The 23,818-nt window shown below is 44.7% G+C and overlaps 1 protein-coding gene across 2 annotated transcripts in view; it reads left to right on the forward strand.

Moving 5' to 3' along the window:
• Positions 1 to 6,817: 6,817 nt before the first annotated feature.
• The window catches only part of LOC137377462 (B-cell scaffold protein with ankyrin repeats-like), a 264,713-nt gene continuing 247,712 nt past the window's right edge, over positions 6,818 to 23,818 (forward strand). The window contains exons 1-2 of one of the 2 annotated variants that reach the window (XM_068047063.1): positions 6,818 to 6,950; positions 13,530 to 13,931. In XM_068047063.1, the coding sequence (XP_067903164.1) occupies positions 6,848 to 6,950; positions 13,530 to 13,931 (505 nt within the window). In that variant the 5' untranslated portion in view covers positions 6,818 to 6,847. The remainder of the gene's footprint in view (positions 6,951 to 13,529; positions 13,932 to 23,818) is intronic. The other variant, XM_068047072.1, reaches the window with a different exon arrangement.

The raw sequence follows: 23,818 nt of genomic DNA on the forward strand, positions 1-23,818 counted from the left end.
TAGTTATACTTAGGGATACAGGAGCCACCCAAACTCTTTTGCTGGGGAAAGGCATTACTTTTCCACCAGAGAGCGCACTGAATGCCAGGGTTTTAGTGAATGGTATTGGTGGGGAGTATATACCCATACCTTTGTATTTGTTGCACCTAGAGTGTGACCTAATGTCTGGAACGGTAACTGTAACAGTTCATAGTTTGCCAGTAGACGGAGTTGACCTACTCCTGGGGAATGATTTAGCTGCAGCGAAGGTAGTAGCTTCTCCAGTAGTCATGGAAAAACCAAGTGAAATCAAAGAGACAGAACAGTTGCAGGAAAATGTTCCAGGAATTTTTCCTTCATGTGTAATGACCCGAGCAATGGCTAAACAAGTTCCACTGTCGGAGGTCAAATTGGCACCACAGCCAGATAGCCGAATATCTGAAACTTTCTTTGGGGATTTGGATAATACAAAGGAAATGTTTAATATGTCTTCTCTGATCATGGCTCAGCAAGCTGATCCAGAGTTAAATAAAGTGGCACAATCAGCTCTAACTGAAGCTGAGGCAAAAGGGAGTTCTCAAAGGCTATTATAATAAAAATGGGATTCTGATGGGGAAGTGGAGACCTCCTCACAGACCTGTGGACGAAGAATGGACAGTAGTTCATCAGATAGTGGGACCACCAAAGTATCGCTGGGAACTATTAAGGATAGCGCATAAAATTCCTATAGTGGGACATGTGGGGATCCACAAGACCCATCACGTATAAGTCGACATTTTTACTGGCCGGGTCTTTCCAAGGAGGTGGCGCAGTTTTGTAAAACATGCCATACTTGCCAGATTGTGAGAAAACCGTAACCTGCCATAAAACCGGCACCTCCATTTCTCATACCAGTTATTGGGGAACTATTTAGTAGAGTGTTGGTAGACTGTGTAAGACCTTTACTGAAAACAAAGCGGGACACCAATATATACTCTATCATGGATATGGCTACTCGGTTCCCAGAGGCCATTCCCTTGACAACAATTTCTGCTAAGGTAGTGGTAGAGAAGTTAACCCAGTTCTTCACTAGATAGTGGATTACTGATTGAGATTCATTTGGATCAAGGTTCCAATTTTATGTCTAATATTTTTCAGGAAGTTATGGGTAACTTGGGTATAACAGTTAAAGTATTCAACATGCCACCCACAGGCAGAAGGAGCTTTAGAGAGGTACCATTAGACCTTCAAAACGATGATCAGAACATATGGTCATGAATATCAGCATGATTGGGATAAAGGGCTAGAGTTTATTTTCTTTGCCACTAGGGATTCACCTAATGAACTTACTGGTTTTAGTCTGTTTGAATTAGTATATGGACATGAGATAGGAGGCCCTCTAAAACTAATTAAAGAAAAGTTTTTAGAACAGAGGGATGAATCTTCTGTACTAGATTATGTATCCGTGTTCCAGGAACAGCTCACGCAAGCCTGAAAAGCGGCTCAGGAAGACCTGAAAGCTTCTCAGGAAATGGGCAAAAAACATGCCAAGACCTGAACATTTCAACCAGGTGTTGAGGTGGTCGTATTACTGCCTTTACAGGGTGAACTGCTGAAAGCACGGTTCAATGGTGTGTAAAGTGGTTAAGAGAATTGGTAAAGTAAATTTTAGATTGTTGTGACCTGTGGAGAAGTGGAAATATAAAAATCAGTGCACTCCTCCCACCTCGGTCATGACACAGGGGAGACAGTGAGAGGTTGTTTCCGTTGACGGGGGAATCTAGAACCCGAGGGCATAGTCTCAGGATAAGGGACTGATCATTTAGGACTGAGGTGAGGAGAAATTTCTTTACTCAAAGGGTTGTAAATCTTTGGAATTCCCTATCCCAGAGGGTTGTGGATGCTCTATTATTGAATACATTTAAGGCTGGGATAGACAGACTTTTGGTCTCTCAGGGAATCAAGGAATATGGGGAATGGGTGGGAAAGAGTAATTGAGACAGAAGATCAGCCATGATCATACTGAATGGCGGAGCAGGACCGAGGGGCTGAATGGTCTAATCCTGCTGCTATTTCTAACACTCAAAAAGCTCAACACCATCCAGGACAAAGCAGCCCACTTGATTGGCACCCCATCCACAAATATTCACTCCCTTCACCACCGACACACAGTGGCAGCAGTGCATGCCATATACAAGATGCACTGCAGCAAATCACCAAGCCTCCTTTGAGCATCTTCCAAACCTGTGGCCTCTACCTAGAAGGACAAGGGCAGCAGATGCATGGGAACACCACCACCTGCAAACTCCCCTCCAAGCCACACACCATCCTGACTTGGAACTATATCACCGTTCCTTCATCATTGCCAATGTTCCCTGTGAGCCGCACAGCTATGCAGCCACCTGACGGTCCCTGTGCAAGCCATGCACAAGTTGTCCCATTTAAGAAGCTATGCGTGGGCGGCCACACAAAAATTTTTTAAGGGGCCATGCACTTAAATAAATCACCCGCAGATACCAAAAAAGAATTAGAGGAAGTGTGGATCATTGCTAGGTCAAAATGTTGGAACTCCCTTCCGAATAGCACTGTGGGTGTATCTACACCCCTAGGTCTGCAGCGGTTCAAGAAGGCAGTTCACCACCACCTTCTTAAGGGCAATTAGGGATGGGCAATAAATGCTGGCCTTGCCAGTGACGCCCACATCCCATGAACGAATAAAAAAAACTATTTGGAACTTTGTATACTCTGTGAGATTATGTAACCATTCAGTACCATCCAGTATCTATCACTTTTAAAGAACTTCACGAGGGTGAACAGGTTAATCAATAATGATATTTACAGGACAACATTGCATGTGTTGTAATTCAAAATTTCATGGTTGAGGATTCTCCTCTTCCCAACTTAGAGTATTTTTTACTCTGAAAGCACTCAGTATCATTCACATAATCCCCATGTTTCTCAGCATGGTACATGAACTGCAAAGTCTGTCCCTGTGCAATTAAACTGCTCTGTTTATTACTGTTTGCCTATCACACTTGTACACCACTCCCAACTAGTATGAGTTTGGGGTTGTAGTAATTTGACTAAATTCAGCTGTAACTTTCAATCCACGTAACCAAAAATGAAACTTATCAAATTTTCAGTTGCTTTTCCCTGTCCATTGTTAACAATAGCATGGTGCAGAATGCTGTCTCGTCGTTCATCATTGTTATTTTTCTAATGCAGACTTCTTAGATCTTAGTATTTTGTTTACACCAGAACAGACAAATCTATTTCTCTTTCCAATTTAACAACAACAACTTGCATTTATATAGCACCTTTAACATAGCAAAATGTCCCAAGGTGCTTCACAGGAGCGTTACCTGACAAAAGAGTCACCAAAACACATATGGAGATATTAGGACAGGTGACTAAAAGTTTGATCAAAGAGGTAGGTTTTAAGGAACATCTTAAAGGAGGAGAGAGAGGTGGAGAGGTTTAGGGAGAAAATTCCAGAGCTTAGGGCCGAGGCAGTTGAAGGCACAGCTGCCAATGGTGGAGCGATTAAAATTGGGGATGTTCAAGTAGGGCTGGAGGAGATTACAGAGATAGGGAGGGGTGAGCTCATAGAGGGATTTGGAAACAAGGATGTGAATTAAAGCCTGGCTCAGGTATAAAATTAAAACCCGACCCAGGCCCGACCCGGACCACAGCCAACCCAAACCCGACCCGATCCGAGCCCGAATGCTGGACCCAGAATATAGACCTGACCCGATCCGAGCCTGACACATGTAATCGGGTTTGGGTCAGGTAACCAGGCTTTAATGAGAATTTTACATTTGATGTGCTGCCAGATCAGGAGTCACTGTAGGTCAGCAAGCACAGGGGTGACGTGAGAATGGGACTTGGTGCGAGTTAGGATACAGGAAGCAGAATTATGGATGAGCTCAAGTTTTTGTAGGGTGGAAGAAGAGAAGCCAGCCAGGAGAGCATTGGAATAGTCAAGTCTAGAGGTAATAAGACATGAATGAGGGTTTCAGCAGCTGAGACAGCAGCAATGTCAGGTAATTTTATGAAGGTGGAAGTAAACAGTCTTGGTGATGGAATGGATATGTGGTCAGAAGGTCAGATACAACATCAAGGCTGCGAATTGCCTTGTTCTTAACCTTGCATGGGTCCAGATGTGAAGTAGCCTTGCCCTGTGATATCTGCACATCATTTTCTGCATTTCATTGCTCCACAGTCACTTCACAGACAAGTCACTACACACAAACTGTACCTCTCTCTGTGGTAGAATTCCCATTAAAATATTCTGCGATGTAACACTACACGGCAGACATACCTATGAATTTGCAACCTGCTAACTGAAAAGAAAACATCACAATGAGAATCTGTTTATGCTGAGACCAAGGGCTGCAATAGGAACATGAGAGCATGAGAAATAGAAACAGGAGTAGGCCATTCGGCCCCTTGTGCCTGCTCCAGCACTCAAGAAGATCATCAACCTCAACTCCACTTTCCTGCCAGATCCCATATCGATTAATTCCCTTAGTGCCCAAAAAAAAGTATTTCAAAGATTCACAACCCTCTGAGTAAAGAAATTATTCCTCATCTCAGTCCTAAATGGACAGCCCCTTATCCTGAGACTGTGATGGCTGGTTCTAGAGTCTCCAGTCAGGGATCCAGCTTCTCATCCTCCACCCTTCAAGCCCTCTTAGAATTTTATACATTTCAATGATCACGTCTCATTCTTCTACACTCCAGAGAACACAGGCTCAATCTCTCCTCTTCGACAGCCCTCTGACCCAAAGAATCAATCTAGTGGACCTATGTTGCACCCCTTGTAAGGCAAGTATATCCTTCCTCAGGTACAGAGACTAAAACTGTACACAGTATTCCAGCTGTGGTCTTACCAAGACCCTGTACACTTGTACTCCAACCCCTTGCAATAAAGTCCAGCATGCCACTTGGTTTCCTAGTTGCTTGCTGTACCTGCACATTAACTTTCTGTGATTCATGTACAAGGATACCCAAATCACTCTACATGCCAACATTTACTAGTCTCTCACTTTTTAAAAACATCCTGCTTTCCATTGTTCCTTGAACCTAAGGAAGTGAAGACTGGGGTCACACCATGAGGAATGATTGAAATGAGAGATAGAAAACATTCTAATATAAAAGCAAAATACTGCAGATGCTGGAAATCTGAAATAAAAACAGAAAGTGCTTGAAATACGTAGTGGGTCTGGCAGCATTTGTGGAGAGAGAGACAGAGTTAACTTTCTGATGAAAGGTCATCGACCTGAAACGTTAACTCTGTTTGTCTCTCCACAGACACTGCCAGACCTGCTGAGTATTCCCAGCATTTTCTGTCTTTATTATCGTAAATGTTCTCCTGGGGGACAAGGGTAGGTGAGGGATTGATTGACCAAATCAATGGCTGCAGAAATATTGTGGTGAATGGAAGGCCAAAGTTGAGGGTTTGTTCGAAAGTGTTTTAGTAATAGGGATTTCAGGGAAGAGACTTTTTTTCCCGTGGGGACATAGAAGGAAGTGGGGTTGGAAGGAGGTTTGGGGAATATGGATGATGAGCAATTCAAGGAAGTAGTTAGAGATAGCCTGGTCTGTGAACATGATGAAGGGAGTAGAGAAGTCACGTGAGATGGCAAGGCCGAGGGCGAGCCATGAATATTGGTAGGAGAGTTTATATGGAGGGAGCAATTTAGAGAGAGACAGGAGGACAATTAATGTCAAAGAGAGAGGGCAAGGGAGCTAAGATAGAGAATGAAATCACCAAGAAAAAGCAGTTTACTCAGTAAAAATCATCAATAAAGATTTAAAGACAAGGTGAGAGGATGGGACAAAGTGAGGCACTTGAAGGTAAAGAAGGTGGAAGAGGAGTAGGTAGAGATGCAAGGTATGACTTGATGAAACGCTACAGTAGTTTGGGCAGAGCTGGCAGTGGAAAGTATGCTCAGGCGAGGAGGCTTCAGTATCAGGAAGAGCATTACTGCCCATCAGCTTAACTTCCAGTCAAAGCCAGAAAATCAATGCAGTCATCCACATTACATTAGTAGAAGTAAGCATCTCCTTTCCAAGAGAATGGAGGGAAATGGAGAGGCAGTAGTGATTGTTAATTCACTGCCTGGGTCCAAGGGGGACAGTGGTAGGTGAGGTAAGTGTGTGTATCTGCACCGCATGGACTGTAGCGGTCCAAGAAGGTGAGTCACCACCACCAGGTAATGGAATTAGAGTCGCCAACTCTGGTTGGACTATTCCTGGAGGTTGCAGCACATGACCTTCAAACACCAACCGCCCCTCAAGGTCAAACAGACATTTTTGCTCCTCTCCAATATTTCTAGAACTAAGAAAATGTTGAATGAAAATGAAAAAAACATTTTTTAATGTTTCTATGATTTTTCTCCTGCCGTTTTGCTTCCAGCAGTGTCCTGGAAATTCATTCCTAGGGATTTTAGGGCAATCCTGGAGGGTTGGCAACAGTAGAAACTCTCCAGCAATCAATAGAATTTTGCCAAAACACACCAATAAATAAATACAACTTTTGTAAGTTTGGAAACATTTAATTTCTAAATGCCTCACTGGGTTTAACTTTGTCTTTTGAAAGAGCCACTGAACCCAATCAATGAACTCTTTCTGGGGGCTCGGTTTGTGCTCAGCTCCAGGACTGGGACATCTGCTGAGAATTAAAAGCAAAAAAAACCCCTCAGAACTTTCAGCTTTTTCTTCTACTTTTACGCAGGAAGTTACAGGTCAGTCCAGAAACTAAAAATACTCTTACCAGCCTCCAGCTTACAATACATTGAGCTTTTTTACAGAATGATGCTATTGGCCTATAGTTACAGATCAGGAAGTGTCAGTATACAAATTGTGTCACATAAACAGAGGAACAATGCTCTGCTCTTTGCACAGTGTTGGGTCATCGCCAGGTACCAGCCTGGCAGCTGCAGATCCGCAAGAACTGGCTCTTTGCTCCGTCAATATGAAGCGTTCAGGTAGGAAGAGCTTCACTGATTCTGCTGCAATTTTCCTGCTGTCTTGTTTGATGAAGTGTCCTTAACTGATCTGACTGGCCCCACTCTGCATTCACACTGGCCCATGCTCAGTGTTAATCTAGCTGTGTTTCTACTGAATGCAATTGTAGGACTGGGTTTCAGATCCCATCAATACCTTTTCAAATGAAGAATAATTGTATTATTGTGTAAAGTGAAGCTCAGTTGATTATGTAGATAATGGGTTATTAATTACCTCGACTGCTCACAAAAAAAAACCTCATCCAATTTACTCCCGGATTTAATGTAGTAAATTGTGAATATACAGCCTAAGCTAGGGAAAGTAGGAAAAGAAAATGAATCCTTAATGCTTTATTGAGATTGCTAAATCTGATTAGGAAGATATTTTCTGCTGGTGACTTTTAAATGATATTGAAGTTTTGTGCCACCAACATCTGTGGTCAGGAGTTACATGGTCTTTATAGACAGAGAATCTCCTAACAGACAGATCAGAAGCATTGTCTGAACTCTCGACTGCTTTAAGACAAGTTCAAACTGAACTAGCAACAATGTTCAACAGAATGTAAAATTGTCAGAAGATATTAAACTAAGTGTTAGTTTTGGGTGAGATGAGGTAGGGTGGGAGAAGTCTGTCGTGGAGCAGAAACGCCAGCAGAGACCCATTGGGCTGAATGGTCACTTTCTGTGCTGTAATATTCTATGTTGTGCTAAAGATCTCCTGCAAGTCTCTGGATTTTCCTGATGGCACAGAAAAAATTTTCCACAAAAATCTTTGAGGAATGTGTTTGCCACCATTGCTTTGAGTGAGACTGTTGACTCAATGCTTAGCCAATCACAGAGGGCTGTACTGTAACTTTGGTGATTTTTGGTAGAGTTTATGATGTAGTTGATTAATGGTGTTTCTCCATTTTTCATGCCTTCTTGTTTCAATAAGAATTTCTCTTTCACTGAATTACCTCAGGCCAGCATCTCACATAATCAAATTAAAATAGTAATTTCACAAATGACAAAGTCCCAAACTATTTCTAAATTATCCACCAACATGAGAACAGGCATCACCACACCCTGGGCTTCCCTTATTGCTCACTCCGATAGATTATGTGGATAATTGCTGCATCACTAACACTATGAATTAGTTATTTCTCAAAATAGAATACAAGAAATAGGAGCAGGAGTAGACCATTCAGCCCCTTGACCCTGCTCCGCCATTCAATATATTCATGGTTGATCTTCTGCCTCAACTCCACTTCCCCATCCGCTCGCCATATCCCTTGATTCCCTGAGAGACCAAAAATCTATCTATCCCAGCCTGAAATATATTCAATGATGGAGCATCCACAAACCTCTGGGGTAGAGAATTCCAAAGATTCACAACCCTTTGACTGAAGAAATGTCTCCTCAGTTCAGTCCTAAATGATCAGCACCTTATCCTGAGACTGTGCCCCCATGTTTTAGATTCCCAATCCAGGGGAAACAGCCTGTCAGTATCTACCCTATCCAGCCCCTTCAGAATCTTGAATGTTTCAATGAGATCACCTCTCATTCCTCTAAACTCCAGAGAATAAAGGCTCAATTTACTCAGCCTCTCAACATAGGACATCCCAGGGAGCAATCTAGTGAACCTTCACTGTACCGGCTTCAGTGCAAGTATATCCTTCCTTAAATATGGAAACCAAAATTGTGCCCAATACTCCAAGGTGGTTTCACCAAAGCCCAGTACAATTGTAGCAAGACTTCTCTATTCCTATACTCCAATCCCCTTGCAATAAAGGGCAACATGCCATTTGCCTTCCTAATTGCTTGTTGTACCTGCATGCTAACTTTCTGCATTCCTTGTACAAGTTTCACACCTTTCAAAAAATATTCAGCTTTTCTATTCTTACTACCAAAGTGAATAACCTCACACTTCCCGACATTATACCTGTCTATATCTCTTTGCAGCCTCTTTGTGTCCTCCTCACAACTTGCTTTCGCATCTAGCTTTGTATCGTCAGCAAATTTAGATTCATTACTCTCTCTCTTCATCTAAGTCATTAATATAGATTGTAAATAGCTGAGGCCCCAGCACTGATCCTTGCAGCACTTCACTATTCACAGCCTGTCAACTTGAAAATGTCCCGTTTATTTCCACTCTTTGCTTCCTGCCTGTTAAACAATCCTCTATCCATGCTTTTAGCATCTACCTCTGGGTGCATTGACTAAACCTACACTCTGTCACAGAAGAACTTAAAACAATTACCACCACCAGGGAAAGGGTACTGAGAAAATTATTAGAATTTAAAGCTGACAAGCCCCCAGGTCCTGATGGAATTCATCCTAGGGTCTTAAAAGAAGTAGCTGCTGAGATAGTGGATGCATTGGTTTTATTTTTCCAAAATTCCCCAGATTCTGGAAAGGTCCCATCAGATTGGAAAATAGCAAATGTAACTCCACTATTCAAGAAAGGAGGAAGACAGAAAGCAGGAAACTACAGGTCAGTTAGCTTAACATCTGTCATAGGGAAAATGCTGGAATATATTATCAGAGGTTATAGCGGGGCACTTCGAAAATCTCAGTGCAATCAGGCTGAGTCAACATGGTTTTGTGAAAGGGAAATTGTGTTTGACTAATTTATTAGAGTTCTTTGAGGAAGTAACAAGCAACATGGATAAAGGGGAACCTGTGAATGGGTATACTTAGATTTCCAGAAGGCATTTGACAAGGTGCCAATCAAAGGTTACTAAACAATATAAGAGCCCATGGTTTAGGGAGTAACATAGTAGCAGAATTGGTTAGCTAACAAGAAACAGAGAGTAGGCATAAATGAATTGTTTTCACGTTGGCAAGCTGTAACTAGTGGAGTGCCACAGGGATCAACTATTCACAATCTATATCAATGACTTGGATGAAGGGACAGAATGTACGGTTGCTAAATCTGCTGATGACACAAAGATAGGTAGGAGAGTAAGTTGTGAAGAGGATATGAGGATATCCAAAGGGATATAGATAGGTAAAGTGAGTGGGCAAAGATTTGGCAGATGGAGTATAATGAGGGAAAGTGTGAACTTGTCCACTTTGGCTGGAAGAATAGAAAAGCAACATATTATTTAAATGGTGAGAGATTGCAGAACTCTGCGATGCAGAGAGATCTGGGTGTCCTAGTACACGAAACACAAAAAGTTAGTATACAGGTACGGCAAGCGATTAGGAAGGCAAATGCAATGTTGTCGTTTATTGCAAGGGGAATGGAATATAAAAGTAGAGATGTTTTGCTACAGTTGTACAGGGCATTGGTGAGACCACATCTGGAGTACTGCGTACAGTTTTGGTCTCTTTACTTAAGAAAGGATATAATTGCATTAGAAGCAGTTCAGAGAAGGTTCACTTTACTAATTCCTGGGATGAGAAGGTTATCTTTTGAGGAAAAGTTGAACAGGTTGGGTCTGTATTTATTGGAGTTTAGAAGAATGAGAGGTGATCTTATTGAAACATATAAGATCCTGAGGGGACTTGACAAGGTGGATGCTGAAATTATATTTCCTCTTGTGGGAGAGACTAAAACTAGCAGCACAGTTTAAAAATAAGGAGTCTCACATTTAAGACAGAGATGAGGAGAATTTTTCTCTCTCAGAGGGTTGTGAGTGTGTGGAACTCTCTTCCCCAGAGAGTGGTGGAGGCAGAGTCATTGAATGTTTTGAAGGCAGAGGTAGACAGATTCTTGACAAACAAGGGAGTCAAAGGATATCGGGGGTAGGCAGGAAAGTAGAGTTGAGTCCACAAACAGATCAGCCATGATCGTATAGAATGGAACAGGCTTGAGGGGCCGAATAGCCAACTCTTGCTCTTAGTTTGTATGTTCATATGTATTAAATATTTCACAGAGAACATTCCCCTCAGTATATATATTATATATTTTAAATTCTGTGCAAGAAACAAAGGCAAACTAAATAGTTTCAGTTAATGTACAAATGAAAGTCAGCATTTTGCATTTGTCAAGCCGCTATGCCAAGTGTCAGTAACAATGCAGCAGCCATTGAGATTAAGTATCAGTTAGTTCCATTGGGAGCATTTGCTATCTCTGAAGCATAAGAGTGTGTTTCTGCTGTGAGGAGCTGTCATTCCAATTCAATCCTGAATAAAGATTGTGTGCTGATTGTAAACGATCCTGTAGCAGTGTCTACAGAAGCACAAGGAGCCAGTATTCATCCCTCACCTGAATAAGTAGGCAAGGCTTTGGTTGAACATCTCAGTCCAAAGAGAAAGCACCTGTGACAGTGCAGCGCTCCCTCAGTACTGACCCTCCAACAGTGCTGCACTCCCTCAGTACTGACCCTCTGACAGTGCACCACTCCCTCAATACTGCCCCTCCGACAGTGCAGCGCTCCCTCAGTACTGAACCTCCGACAGTGCAGTGCTCCCTCAGTACTGCCCCTCCGACAGTGCAGCACTCCCTCAGTACTGAACCTCCGACAGTGCAGTGCTCCCTCAGTACTGACCCTCCGACAGTGCAGCATTCCCTCAGTACCGACCCTCCGACAGTGCAGCACTCCCTCAGTACTGACCCTCCGACAGTGCAGCACTCCCTCTGTACTGACCCTCCGATAGTGCAGCAGTCCCTCAGTACTGCCCCTCCGACAGTGCAGTGTTCCCTCAGTACTGACCCTCCAACAGTTCAGCACTCCCTCAGTACTGACCCTCTGACAGTGCAGTGTTCCCTCAGTCCTGCCCCTCCGACAGTGCAGTGTTCCCTCAGTACTGACCCTCCAACAGTTCAGCACTCCCTCAGTACTGACCCTCTGACAGTGCAGTGCTCCCTCAGTACTGACCCTCCGACAGTGCAGCGCTCCCTCAGTACTGACCCTCCGACAGTGCAGCGCTCCCTCAGTACTGACCCTCCGACAGTGCAGCGCTCCCTCAGTACTGACTCTCCGACAGTGCAGCGCTTCCTCAGTACTAGCCCATGACAGTGCAGCACTCCCTCAGTACTGACCCTCCAACAGTTCAGCACTCCTTCAGTAATGACCCTCTGACAGTGCAGCGCTCCCTCAGCATTGACCCTCTGATAGTGCAGCGGTCCCTCAGTACTGACCCTCCAACAGTGCAGCATTTCCTCAGTACTGACCCTATGACAGTGCAGCACTCCCTCAGTACTGACCCTCTGATAGTGCAGCAGTCCCTCAGTATTGACCCTCCAACAGTGCAGCACTCCCTCAGTATTGACCCTCCAACAGTGCAGCACTCTCTCAGTACTGACACTCCGACAGTGCAGCCCTCCTTCAGTACTGACCCTCTGACAGTGCAGTGCTCCCTCAGTATTGACTCTCCAACAGTGCAGCACTCCCTCAGTACTGACCCTCTGACAGTGCAGCGCTCACTCTGCACTGACCCTCCGACAGTGCAGCGCTCCCTCAGTACTAACCCTCTGACAGTGCAGCACTCCCTCAGTACTGACCCTCCGACAGCACAGCACTCCCTCAGTACTGACCCTCTGACAGTGTGGCACTCCCTCAGTACTGACCCTCCGACAGTGCTGCTCTCCCTCAGTACTGACCCTCCTACAGTGCAAGCACTCCCTCATTACTGACCCTCTGACATTGCAGCACTCTCTCAGTACTAACCCTCTGACAGTGCAGCACTCCCTCAGTACTGACCCTCCGACAGTGCAGCACTCCCTCAGTACTGACCCTCCGACAGTGCAGCTCTCCCTCAGTACTGACCCTCCTACAGTGCAAGCACTCCCTCATTACTGACCCTCTGACAGTGCAGCACTCCCTCAGTACTAACCCTCTGACAGTGCAGCACCCCCTCAGTACTGACCCTCCGACAGTGCAGCACTCCCTCAGTACTGACCCTCCGACAGTGCAGCGCTCCCTCAGTACTAACCCATGACAGTGCAGCACTCCCTCAGTACTAACCTTCTGACAGTGCAGTGCTCCCTCAGTACTGATCTTCCTACAGTGCAAGCACGCCCTCAGGGGCGGCACAGTGGCGCAGTGGTTAGCACTGCAGCCTCACAGCTCCAGCGACCCGGGTTCAATTCTGGGTACTGCCTGTGTGGAGTTTGCAAGTTCTCCCTGTGTCTGCGTGAGTTTCCTCCCACATGCCAGACTTGCTGGTTGATAGGTTAATTGCCCCTAGTATAGGTAGGTGGTAGGGAAATATAGGGACAGGTGGGGATGTGGTAGGAATTAGTGTAGGATTAGTATAAATGGGTGGTTGATGGTCGGCACAGACTCGGTGGGCCGAAGGGCCTGTTTCAGTGCTGTATCTCTAAACTAAACTAAACAGTACTGACCCTCCGACAATGCAGCACTCCCTCAGTACTGACCCTCCTGCAGTGCAGCACTCCCTCAGTACTAACCGTCTGACAGTGCGGCACTCCCTCAGTACTAACCTTCTGACAGCGCGGCACTCCCTCAGTATTGACCCTCTTACAGTGCAAGTACTCCCTCAGTACTGACCTTCTGACAGTGCAGCTCTCCCTCAGTACTGACCCGCCGACAGTGCAGCACTCCCTCAGTACTGACCCTCCGACGGTGCGGCGCTCCCTCAGTATTGACTGTGTTTCCTTTTTTATTAAAGAAACCTCGAGCACAGACCTAGTGATTCTGTATGAAGAGGAGGCAGACGAGTGGAGTGCGTACTTGAAACAGGTTTTCTTAGAACAATTAAATCCACAGAGTATCTACTGCTACAGAGTTGGATGCCCCAATGATCTAAGGATTGCTGCTCCTATCTTGGCCACTTACCGATGTAAGTTGCTTGTCCTCACCCCTGGATTCCTCACCATGCTGACAATCCCAAAGAGAATCGATCTCAGCAAGATTTTGCAACCACCTAATGAAGTGGTGGTTCTGCTTTGCGGAGTGCCAAGCTCAGACGGACTCTACCAGCTGGTACCTGTGGAGAGAGGAATCTGGGAGCTCTCGAGCAGTCAGGATGCTCAGGAATACCTGTCTGTTGTCATCAGCATCATCAATTCAGGTAAAGTCATGAAGCTTTGGGATTTGGAATTGTTAAGTCTTTATATTTTGTAATGTAATCCTGATGGTTACCCTAGCTTCTTTTATTTTTATGCTTATTTTAGAACTTCAAAAACAACCAGGAAGTGTCGACAAAAAGATAATACAAGCAGTGGAAATTGTGGAAAGGTTGTCACATTATTCAAATCTGGAGGAAGGTTCTGAAAAAAATACTTTAAACCCTATTTCTTTAATGGGAATCTTTCATTAACCACTGGTGACATGAGGAAACATTGTTTGTACGCAGCAAGTTATTGTGATCTGGAATGTGCTGTCTGAAAGGGCAGTGGAAGTAGATTCAATAATAACGAAATATTTGAAGGGAAATCATTTGCAGGTTTATGGGGAATGAGTATTGGACAGTGGGACTAATTGGACGCTCTTTAAATAGCTGGCACAGGCACGATTAGCCAAAGGGCCTCCTTGTGTGTTTTATTATTCTGTGATTCTGACAGGTCTCCTTGCATGACAAGGGAGATAGAGATTATGATGAAATAAAATCGGTGTATAATGAATGTCAGGTGAATTCTTCAAGCGAGAACTACCCACATACAATAATTTGAGAGGGGAAGTGAAGAGGAAAATAAGACTGGCAAAGGGAGAATAGGAGAATAGAATGGCGGTCGACATAAATTAACATGATTCTTTGTATCAGTGTTAACTAAGGAAATGGAAGGTGACAAAATATTAGAAGAAGCAGAGAGAGTAGAGGCAATGGATTGGATAAAAATTGAGGGGGTGGGGGGGGTGGGTACTAAAAAGGTTGGCTATGCTTAGTGGATAAGTCACCTGGTCTGGATGGCTTGCATCCCAGGTTGCTAAAGGAAGTGGGGGTGGGGATAGTGGAGGGGCTTACCATAATCTTCCAATCTTCCCTCGATATGGTGGAGATGCCAGAGGATTGGAGAGTGGCAAATGTGACACCTTTATTTAAGAAAGGGTGTAAGGACAGTCTTAGCAACTACAGGACAGTTAGTTTAACATCAGTGATTGGTGAGGTTTTAGAAACTATAACCAGGGAAAATATCAACGGACACTTAGGTTTGAGTTAATTAAAGATAGCCAGCACAGATTTGTAAAAGGCAGAGCATGCTTGACTAATTTAATTGAACTTTTTGATGCAGTAACAGAGAAGGTTGATGAAGGAAATGCAGTGGATGTACACAGTAATCCAGATGTGGTCACATCAATGCCCTGTATAGCTGAAGCATAACCTCCCTACTTTTATATTCAATTCCCCTTGCAGCAAATAACATTCTATTAGCTTTCCCAATTACGTGCTGTACCTGCATACTAACCTTTTGCGATTCATGCACTAGGACACCCAGATCCCTCTGCATCTCAGAGCTCTGCAATCTCTCACCATTTAGATAATATGCTTCTTTTTTATTCTTCCTGCCAAAATGGACAATTTCCCACTTTCCCACATTAAACTCCATTTGCCTGATCTTTGTCCACTCACTTAACCTATCTATAATCCCTTTGTAGCCTCCTTACGTCCTCTTCACAAGTTACTTTTCTTTGTGTCATCAGCAAATTTAGCAATCATACCTTCGGTCCCTTCATCTAAGTCATTTATATAAATTGTAAAAAGTTGAGGCCCCAGCACAGATCCCTGTAGCACACCACTCGTTACATCTTGCCAACCAGAAAATGACCCATTTATGTCTACTCTCTGGTTCCTGTTATCTAGCCAATCTCCTATCCATGCCAATATGTTACCCCCTACACCATGAGCTTTTATTTTCTGCAATAACCTTTGATGTGGCACCTTATCAAATGTCATATTTCTTGTTGCTCCACACACCACAATAAAAATAATAAAAAAGTGCAAATTTGCCAAAATTCTAGGGAGAACTCACAAAATAACCCTGGCCCTGACCTCAGGTCACACATTGTAGGGATTTGCTCCGTGTTACGTGTTTACCAAGTGTCTCTCACTGGCGAGAGAGAGTAAGTTCACTCCTGTCTGTCTCCTGAGAGTGCGTTGAGATAAACCAAGCTAGTCCTCAGACCCTCTCCTCAATTCTGTCCATCAAGGACTGGCCCTCCCAGCTGCTGATCAAAGTTAAATCTTGAAGAAAAAGCCAGCCCTGTGGTGTGGGGAGCAGGCAGTGACTGTCTCTCTGCTCCAGCAGAGCTGCCTATCAAACACAATGGGGAATAAATAGTAGACAGGACAATGTACTTCTTCTGTTGTAGATGGTGTGGAGGAGGGATTGGTATTGCAATCTGCCCGACACAAACTTTCCCCACTCCAGCATTTGCTTTTTCACAGCATGAACCCTGATTTACTGTGAACATTGACAGAACAATATCAATGTCTTTAGCAGGGTCACTTGTCTCACTTTTACCCACTCAGCAAAGTTACTGAAAATCATATTTTAAGAAAAGTCACCTGAAATCCAAAGACAGGCACAGTTTCACGAATGTATAGCACTGTGATAAACTGGGTCAAAATCAGGGAAAAGCATCAGCATTTGCTTCACGGCCTTAATTCTACAAGAGTGACTACCCTGGATAGGGTACGTCCTTGATTTGCAAAGTTCTATCTGCAGAAAATAATGGGGCAAATTTCTTTGGCGGGTGGGGGGGAAGTGTCTCCTGATTGCCCCCCATGACTTCAACAGAAGAGGAACTTAGCAACAGGTAGTGGCCATTCAGCCCTTCGAGCCTGTTCATTTATTCAGTTAGATCATGGCTGATCTGTATCTTAACTCCAGCTATCCAAACAACTCCTTTAATGACCATAACCGCCTCAGTTAGATTACCTTTAATCTTCGATACTCAAGAGAATACAAGCCTAGTCTATGGAACCTATTCTCGTAGTTTAACTCTTTCAGCTCTGTGAGAGACGGGGAAACTCTGGAGAAACAGACTAAGCATTGTTTATGCCAATTTTTCGGGGTTCTGTGTCCTTCTGCTCAAGCTGTAGTGGATAACTGTGACAGCCCCTGTGGAATTTCATCTGCTCTATAACTTGGATTATAAGTTTCAGTTGTGTCTCCATATTGGTGCCATGAAACTGAACCGGACTAGCCACATAAATGCTGTGGCTATAACAGCAAGTCAGAGACTGGGAATTCTGCAGCGAGTAACTCACCTCCTGACTCCCCAAAGCCTATCCGCCATCTGTAGGGCACAAGTCAGGAGTGTGATGGAATACTCTCACTTGCCTGGATGGGTGCAACTCCAACAACACTCGGGAAGCTTGAAACCATCCAGGACAAAGCAGCCCGCTTGATTGGCACCCCATCTACAAACATTCACTCCCTCCACCACTGACGCACAGTGGCAGCAGTGTGTACCATCTACAAGATGCACTGCAGCAACTCACCAAGGCTCCTTAGACCGGACCTTCCAAACCTGCAACCTCTACCACCTAGAAGGACAAGGGCAGCAAATACATGGGAACACCACCACCTACAAGTTCCCTTCCAAGTCACACACCATCCTGACTTGGAACTATATCGCCGTTCCTTCACTGCCGCTGGGTCAAAATCCTGGAACTCCCTTCCTAACAGCACTGTGGGTGTACCTACCCCACATGGACTGCAGCGGTTCAAGAAGGCAGCTCACCACCACCTTCTCAAGGGCAATTAGGGGTGGGCAATAAATGCTGGCCTGGCCAGCGACGCCCACATCCCATGAACAAATAAGAAATTTAGAGCAGATGTGCAAACATTTCACCTGTCCAGATTGTAACAGAGATCCTGTAACTACAGTTAGAATCCTTAGTGCAGATATTGTCAAAGCTCATGAGACGGAAAGTGAATCAGAAGACGTTGTGGCATTTCAATTGTAACAACCTGGTACCCGGTCACTAATTGGTGGAAAGTATTTAACTTGTGGTCTCTCAATTTCATGATTTGAGAAATTAAGTGATTTTCTTGATAACTAAAACTGAATTCGAGCTGAATTTTTTTTGAGCTTTGACTAGGTTTGGCTTCAGTGAGAATATTTTCCTGCATTAACGAAAGAGCTTGTGTTATTATGGCACCTTTCATGACTTCAGGATGTCCTAGAGTGCTTTACAGCCAATTAGTACTTTTAAAATATAGTTTCTGTTGTAACGTCGAAAAGGCACTGGCCAACTTGTGCACAGTAAAATCCCACAAACAGCAATTAAATAAATAATCAAGGAATCTGTTTTAGTGATAAATATTGCCACTGCACTTCCTCAAAGCAGTGCTATGGAACCTTATATCCATCTGAGAGGGCACACAGGGTCACAGTTTAACATCACATTGGAGACACAGTACCATCCAACAGTGCAGGTTTTTGTGCTTAAGTCTCTGGAGTGAGGTTTAAACCCACAATCTTCTAACTTCAAGGTGAGAGTGCAACCCACTGAGCCACAGCTGATACGGCCAGACAGCCATGTCGCCTTATTGGTAAGCCGCAGTAAATAAGGACACACTCCCTGTCTCAGTTCCCTCCCCACCTGCTGTTTGGGGAATTGAAACAAGAAGTGCATTTGTTGCTGGATCTGCTGCTGTTAAAAGCATGCTAATAATTTTTAAATAATATTTGCATTGACAGTGAGTCATGGTGCTAAATACTGAGATCCATCTCTTTGTCAAATCACTAACATCCGACTTTTAGACCAATAAATGGTGTAATTGGGAATTCAGTGTGGGCTATAAGGAAACTGTCCCAATGTTACTGTCAAATAAATTATGTAAATGATGCATGGGTGACTAAAGAGAGAATAATTGTTCCCTCGTGTGATCACAAAGCAGGAAATTGATTAAGTGGGTTTGATGGTTATGCAAAGCTTGATTGATTAATAATTATGATTCGAATAAAGAAATACAATTTCTGCATCAGTTGCTCTTATTTTATAATATATATACTCTGCAGGTAGTGTGGCCAAGCAGTCTAAGGCACTGGATTACAGTTCTAGTCTCACTAAGACCAAATTACTTTTGTTGGCATGGACTCGATGGGCCAAATAACAACATTTGCTGTAATGACTCAATGACATTATACTGGCTGATTTACTCAGTGTTGGAAGTGACTTGTTCTGAAACTAGTTATCAGAGTGGAGACTGGACACTCTGTCTTTTTGGATGTAAGGTTGTTTACACTGGAGGATTATTAATGCTGCTACCAATTGCTGTACATTCGAAACGTACTTTACAGGTGAATGTAAGGAAATGTCGGAAGAGGAGGAGGCCATTCAGCCTCTCGAGCCTGTTCTACCATTCTAGTCGATCAGGGCTGATCTGTATCTTAACTCCACCTTAGTTCTATATCTCTTAATACCCTTACCCAACAAAAATCTATCAATTTCAGTTTTGAAATGTTTTCAATTGACTCCCGGACTCAACAGCTTTTTGAGGGAGAGAGTTCCAGATTTCCACTCCCCTTTGTGTGAGGAATTGTTTCCTGACATCACCCCTGAATGGCCTGGCTCTAAGTTTAAGGTTCTGTCCCCTTGTTCTGGACTCCCCCCACCAGTGGAAATAGTTTCTCTCTATCTACCGCAGCCTGTGGTTTGGGAAATTATTTGTCCAGACGACGTCTAGCTCCATAATAATTGAAAGCCTTGCGTATAGCTATGCTTCCTGTAGGTGTCACACTGACTTCCTGTAACACTTCCTTGTCACACTTTATTGGTAACGCCCTCATCATTGTAAAACGGCATATCCTCCCCCTGCAGTGGGACATGTGATATTCGATCCACTGGTAATATATGCAAAGTCCTGCATGCGGCTCACACTTCCTGCGAGAGTCACGCTTCTGTCATCAAGCTGGCTTCGAAATAGGAAATAAAAGCAAAATACTGCGGATGCTGGAAATCTGAAACAAAAACAAGAAATGCTGGAATCACTCAGCAGGTCTGGCAGCATCTGTGGAAAGAGAAGCAGAGTTAACGTTTCGGGTCAGCGACCCTTCTTCGGAACTGACAAATATTAGAAAAGTCACAGATTATAAACAAGTGAGGTGGGGGTGGGGCAAGAGATAACAAAGGAGAAGGTGCAGATTGGACCAGGCCACATAGCTGACCAAAAGGTCACGGAGCAAGGGCAAACAATATGTTAATGGTGTGTTGAAAGACAAAGCATTAGTACAGATTAGGTGTGAATACATTGAATATTGAACATCAGCAAGTGCAAACCTGAAGAAAAACAACCTGAAAAAAACAGTGGGTAAGCAAACTGAACAAACTAAGATGAAATGAAATAAATGCAAAAAAAATTGTAAAAAATGTAAAAAGGAATGTAAAAAAAAAAGGAAGAAAAAATAACTAAAAATGACTAAAAATGAAAGTAAAATGGGGGGCTGTCATGCTCTGAAATTATTGAACTCAATGTTCAGTCCGGCAGGCTGTAGTATGCCTAATCGGTAAATGAGATGCTGTTCCTTGAGCTTGCGTTGATGTTCACTGGAACACTGCAGCAATCCCAGGACAGAGATGTGAGCATGAGAGCAGGGGGGAGTGTTGAAATGGCAAGCAACCGGAAGCTCAGGGTCCTGCTTGCGGACTGAGTGGAGATGTTCCGCAAAGCGGTCACCCAGTCTGCGCTTGGTCTCCCCAATGTAGAGGAGACCACATTGTGAGCAGCGAATACAGTATACTACATTGAAAGAAGTACAAGTAAATCGCTGCTTCACCTGAAAGGAGTGTTTGGGGCCTGGGATAGTGAGGAGAGAGGAGGTAAATGGTATTACACCTCCTGCGATTGCAAGGGAAGGTGCCCTGGGACGGGGACGAGGTGGTGGGGGTAATGGAGGAGTGGACCAGGGTGTCGCGGAGGGAATGATCCCTTCGGAATGCTGACAGGGGAAGGGAGGGGAAGATGCGACTGGTAGTGGCATCACGCTGGAGGTGGCGAAAATGGCGGAGGATGATCCTTTGGATATGGAGGCTGGTGGGATGAAAAGTGAGAACAAGGGGAACCCTGTCACGGTTCTGGGAGGGAGGGGAAGGGGTGAGGGTAGAGGTGCGGGGAATGGGTCGGACACGGTTGAGGGCCCTGTCAACCACAGTGGGGGGAAATCCTCGGTTGAGGAAAAAGGAGGTCATATCAGAAGCACCATCATGGAAGGTAGCATCATCAGAGCAGATGCGTCGGAGACGGAGAAACTGGGAGAATGGAATGGAGTCCTTACAGGAGGTAGGGTGTGAAGAAGTGTAGTCGAGGTAGCTGTGGGAGTCAGTGGGCTTATAATGGATATTGGTAGACAACCTATCCCCAGAGATGGAGACAGAGAAGTCGAGGAAGGGAAGGGAAGTGTCAGAGATGGACCATGTAAAGGTGAGAGAAGGGTGGAAATTGGAAGCAAAGTTGATAAAGTTTTCTAGTTCGGGGCGGGAGCAGGAAACGGCACAGATACAGTCATCAATGTACCGGAAAAAGAGTTGGGGGAGGGGGCCTGAGTAGGACTGGAACAAAGAATGCTCGACATATCCCACAAAAAGACAGGCATAACTAGGACCCATGCGGGTACCCATAGCGACACCTTTTACTTGAAGGAAATGCATGGAGTTGAAGGAGAAGTTGTTCAATGTGAGAACAAGTTCAGCCAGGCGGAGGAGGGTGTTGGTGGATGGGGACTGGTTGGGCCTCTGTTCCAGGAAGAAGCGGAGAGCCCTCGTGGGGGATGGAGGTGTAGATCGATTGGACGTCCATAGTGAAGAGGAGGCGGTTGGGGCCAGGAAACTGGAAATTGTCAAAATGACGTAGGGCGTCAGAAGAGTCACGGATGTAGGTGGGAAGAGACTGGACCAGCGGAGAAAAGATAGAGTCTAGATAGGAAGAAATAAGTTCAGTGGGGCAGGAGCAGGCTGACACAATGGGTCTGCCGGGACAGTCCCGTTTGTGGATTTTGGGAAGGAGGTAGAAGCGGGCTGTCCGGGGTTGCGGGACTATGAGGTTGGAAGCTGTAGAGGGAAGATCTCCAGAGGAGATGAGGTCAGTGACAGTCCTTTGGACGGTGGCTTGATGTTCGGTGGTGGGGTCATGGTCCAGAGGGAGGTAGGAAGAGGTGTCTGTGAGTTGGCGTTGAGCTTCTGCAAGGTAGAGGTCGGTACGCCATACAACAACAGCACCACCCTTGTCTGCAGGTTTGATGACCATGTCGGGGTTAGACCTGAGAGAACGGAGTGCCTCAAGTTCCGAGGGGGACAGGTTAGAGTGAGTGAGGGGGGCAGAGAAATTGAGACGACCAATGTCTCGCCGACAGTTTTCAATGAAGAGATCAAGAGCGGGTAAGAGGCCAGGGGGAGGGATCCAGGTAGAGGGAGAATGCTGGAGGCGGGTGAATGGGTCTGCTGGTCGGGGGGAGGACTCCTGGTCGAAGAAGTGAGCCCGGAGGCGGAGGCGACGGAAGAAGAGCTCAACGTCATGCCGAGCGCGAAATTCATTGAGGTGGGGGCGTAAGGGGATAAAACTGAGACCTTTGCTGAGTACAGAACGCTCAGCATCAGAGAGGGGGAGGTCAGAGGGTATAGTGAATACACGGCAAGGGGTCAGATCAGAAGGGGTGGGGTCAGAGGGAAGTGAAGCGGAAGGAGGATCTGGAGGGGCATTAGTCCCCATCAGCTGCTGGAGCTTGCGTTCCTTAACACCTGAAAGGAAGAAAAAAAGTTTTTTGTTAATGCGTCGGATGAGACGTAAGATGAGATGAAACTGCGGAGTAGAACAGATTTGAGATAAGGTGAGACGGTGCTGCTGGAGAGAGAGGTCCAGTGTGTGCATATGGCGGCGCATAGCACTGAGTGTGGATCTCAGGATGCGGCGAGAGTAGCTGTCCGAGGAACGTTGTATTTCTCGGAGATACCTGTGATCCTGGGTGGTTTCAAAGCATGATGGGTGAAACTGCAGTTGGAATCCATGTGGAATCAGTCGGAGCCGGAGACAGTCACTGAGGAAGGAGATGTGGCTGTGAAAACGAGTTTTGGTAGATACCTTATCAAACACCAGGAGGGAAATAGAAAGCAATGAAGGTGAACAAGGTAAAAGAGACAAACGAAAATCCCGTCGAAGAGAAGAGCAGAACTTCTTCAAGGTAGGCATTCCTGGAAGAGAAGTGGCAGTGAATTAAACACTAAAATAAAAGCAAAATACTGCGGATGCTGGAAATCTGAAACAAAAACAAGAAATGCTGGAATCACTCAGCAGGTCTGGCAGCATCTGTGGAAAGAGAAGCAGAGTTAACGTTTCGGGTCAGCGACCCTTCTTCGGAACTGACAAATATTAGAAAAGTCACAGATTATAAACAAGTGAGGTGGGGGTTGGGCAAGAGGTAACAAAGGAGAAGGTGCAGATTGGACCAGGCCACATAGCTGACCAAAAGGTCACGGAGCAAAGGCAAACAATATGTTAATGGTGTGTTTGAAAGACAAAGCATTAGTACAGATTAGGTGTGAATATACTGAATATTGAACAGCAGCAAGTGCAAACCTGAAGAAAAACAACCTGAAAAAAACAGTGGGTAAGCAAACTGAACAAACTAAGATGAAATGAAATAAATGCAAAAAAAGATTGTAAAAAATGTAAAAAGGAATGTAAAAAAAAAAGGAAGAAAAAATAACTAAAAATGACTAAAAATGAAAGTAAAGTGGGGGGCTGTCATGCTCTGAAATTATTGAACTCAATGTTCAGTCCGGCAGGCCGTAGTGTGCCTAATCGGTAAATAGGAAAACTGGGGCTGCGTTGCCTGTGATCATCAATCTCCTGATGTATCCATTGACAGCATGCCTGTGATTTCCACTAGGTGCAGAGGAGATCGAATGCTTTCCTGCCTTGGCTTGCAGTCAGAAAATTAGTGTTCATGTTCCCATCTACTTTTTTATGCTAAAATATTCAACATAGGAAAATAATGGGTTAACAGAAGAAT

The sequence above is a fragment of the Heterodontus francisci genome, chromosome 1, assembly GCF_036365525.1.
Source record: "Heterodontus francisci isolate sHetFra1 chromosome 1, sHetFra1.hap1, whole genome shotgun sequence".
NCBI classification, from domain to species: Eukaryota; Metazoa; Chordata; class Chondrichthyes; order Heterodontiformes; family Heterodontidae; genus Heterodontus; species Heterodontus francisci.